At 52.1% G+C, this 3,039-nt stretch overlaps 1 protein-coding gene across 1 annotated transcript in view; it reads left to right on the top strand.

The window, feature by feature from the left end:
• The first annotated feature begins 1,559 nt into the window (after nucleotides 1-1,559).
• The window catches only part of GPR55 (G protein-coupled receptor 55), a 21,969-nt gene continuing 20,489 nt past the window's right edge, over nucleotides 1,560-3,039 (top strand). Inside the window, exon 1 of the mRNA XM_019628211.1 lies at nucleotides 1,560-1,608. Coding sequence (XP_019483756.1) covers nucleotides 1,566-1,608 — 43 coding nt within the window. The 5' untranslated portion in view covers nucleotides 1,560-1,565. The remainder of the gene's footprint in view (nucleotides 1,609-3,039) is intronic.

Genomic DNA, 3,039 nt, shown 5'->3' with positions numbered 1-3,039 from the left:
GGGTGGGGGGGCACAGGCAACTGCAGGAATCACAGCCCAGAGCTGGGCCGAGTCGGCAGTAAGAGAGCCAGCTCAGTGAGGCCACAGGCTCTGGGCTCAGGACTGAGCAGTGCTGTTCGGATGAGACAGCCCAGACCAAGGCCCCACAGCCAGAGAGAGTCAGGAGCAGAGCTGAGGCCTCTGGACTCCCAGCCCAGTCCTGTTTCACACACAGCATGTTTTCTTTCCTCTTCACTAAGCATTAATTTATTGACAGAAGATTCCATTTCAAGGTTAAAAAATTTTTTTAAAAACACCCCCATGTGTGTGAATTCCCTTGACAACGTTCTGAATAAGTGGATCTCCTGCCTTTGCTTGCATACCTCTGGTGAAAGAGAGCTCACGACACAGCAAGGCTGCTTTGTCTGCTCTGGAACATGCTCTGGTCTATTTTCTACTACACTTGGAACCATTCTTTCACGGCCCCGTGGTATCATACAGTGGAGCATGTCTTGAGCCCTGGAGGAGGCTAATATATCTATTCTTTTATAGATTATGAGCTGCTGCTCTAGTCCTTTCTACGTAGTAACCTGTGTTGTGGCTTCCCAGCCCCTCCACATGCAGCCCCTGCTGACAGACAGCCTCCGGTGCACGGGTGACCAGAGCAGTGCAAGGGCCATGGTCACCCCATGTCACTCTTTAAGATTCTCCAAGTGTAGCCTAGGTCCACCTCATTTCTCACCGTCTTTTCCTTTTACAACAATACTTAGGGATTCCCATTTTCCTTTAAGCTGTGACTGCCTCCGTGTTTTGTGTATAAACATTTGTTCCTTTCTAGTATTTTAGTAATGTACTTCTGATTTTGTCTGTGACCCACACATTATTTAAGAGACTACTGAAGAGATGCATAAAAATGCTCATTTTGTGTTATTACTGTTACTAATGTTAATATTACTAGTGGTGCTGCAGCAAGTATTGGGTGGTCGGAAAAGTCATGACGCATTTGCAACAAAAAAACAGAAAAAACATGTCATGACTTTTCCAACAATCCAAGAGTTGCTTTCTTCTTGGTCTGAGAAGGGTAGAATTGCCATGGCTTTCAAGTGCTAGGCTGGACCCAGGAATGGCATAAATTTGGTGGAAAACCCTTGTTCTCTCCCAAAGAGTGTGTGTGTTCCCCTTACTTACGATTTAGTCCTTACTGATCTGCTAGTTGTACCTTATTAGTAGTTGGATTGTTCGGAGCTCTAAATTTCTGTTTACTTGATCAAAGGGAGCAAAAGGTCTCTCCCTACAATTATATTTCCATTTCTACTTCTTTTTGCATTTCTGGCATATTCCCATTATGTATGTCTTCGCTATGCTCATTGGAACATAAATNTTCCACTTTGAAGGGAGGGACCCCCACAGAGCCCCTCTGCAGACCTGAGAGAAGGCGACCCCAGCCAGACAAGGCTGACGCTGGAACCACTTGAAGACTACTGGGTCCCACCCTCTCATTTTACTGCTGAGGAAGCTGAGCCTCTCATTATACTGAGGGGGAAGTGACTCCCCAGAGCAGGCTGGTGACCAAGCGGGGAGGAGAAATGACAGCTCACAGTTCGCTCAGCTGTACTGGACCACCAACAGGTAACAGCCCCTGGGCCATTTAGAAAAAACGAGGCGCAGAGCCACAGACTAACCTTGTTCTTGTGGACTGCAGGTGACGTTCCTGAGGTCAGTCAGCCGGGCCTTCGTGGCCTGGGCACTGCCCGCACCTGCCCTGATTCAGTGGGCTGTCCTAGGTGGCAGAGGCAGTGGCAGCCCCAGCAGCCTTCGTGACAGCAGCAGCAGCAGCAGGCGGAGGGCTGATTTGTCCTTGATTATCAGTGACATTTTTCACGAACCCTCAGCTTCCTCCTGATTTGACTCAGAGTTGCAGCATCTTGCCGGGGTGGGGAACCCTCCCTGTAGGCAGCCCAGGAGCCTTCACCAGAGGAGCTTGGCTTGCGTGCCACCACCCTCCTCCGCCTAGCTGCCTACTTGAGTTCCCCCCCCCCCCGATCTGGCTGGAAAAGCACCAAAACATGAGATTACACTGTTAGGAATTACCCTGTAGTCCCTGAGCAGGGTACTGGCAGCAGGCCAGGGCCATGCTTGGGAACCCAGGTCAGCCACTCGCCAGTGGTGTTACTTCCCTAGCCTCAATGTACCTCTCTGGGGAATGGGAGCAATAATAGTTTCTTCCTCATTGGGGCTTTCGAGAGCAGTAAGTGATGAAAGTGCTTGTCCCCCAGGAAGCGCCCAGGAAGCTTTCACTGCTTTATGTATCATGACTGGATTACTCTCGAACCCTAGCCAAGTGTCCCTTGCAGAGGCTGGGAGGGAAGCTACAGCAGCCTGGGGAACCCTGAGGGTTCTAGATTCTGCCTTGAGCGTGGAGGTGGAGAACGGGAGGTCAGGAAATGTCTGTCGGCCTGCCCTGGGCTGCCCTGGGCTGGGCTGGGCTGGGCTGGGCTGGGCTGGGCTTTGTGCTGCCCGAGGCAGGGGAGCTGGGGGCGGGGGCAGGGGTGTGCAGGGTGCTGCCCAGAACCCCATGGAGGCTTGGTGCTCCTCCGGTTTTGACCGGTTGTCCCAGCTTTAAAGGGAACACCTGTCACTCTGGAGCTGCCGCAGACCATGTCATTCGCGCATTCATTCATTCATTCATTCATTCACTCTTTCCCCCTTTTACTTAGTGAGACCTTTCTGGGGGGCCTGTCTTTCCTGAGGCATGGTGATATAACGGTGAAGGAGACATGGTCCTTGTCCCAGCGTTGCTAGGACAGCTGGGCCACTCGCTCCTATGGCGCACAGGTGACATTAATGGCCCCCACTCAGTCACAGCAGGGAAATGACATCAGCTGAGGGAGGTGGATCAGGGAAGCGGGCATCTGAAGGAAGGGATGGGGTTTTTAGGAGGGGAGGGGAGAGTCTGAGGGAAGGGATGTTGGGTGGACCCAGGCACTCAGAGGAGTGAGGCAGTGAGTGCCGGGTGCTCCAGCCTATGCCGGGAATTCTTGCTGGTGATGTTGGCGGGGG

This window comes from Hipposideros armiger, unplaced genomic scaffold (genome assembly GCF_001890085.2).
Source record: "Hipposideros armiger isolate ML-2016 unplaced genomic scaffold, ASM189008v1 scaffold_17, whole genome shotgun sequence".
NCBI classification, from domain to species: domain Eukaryota; kingdom Metazoa; phylum Chordata; class Mammalia; order Chiroptera; family Hipposideridae; genus Hipposideros; species Hipposideros armiger.
This window is presented reverse-complemented; position numbering and strand designations above follow the sequence as displayed.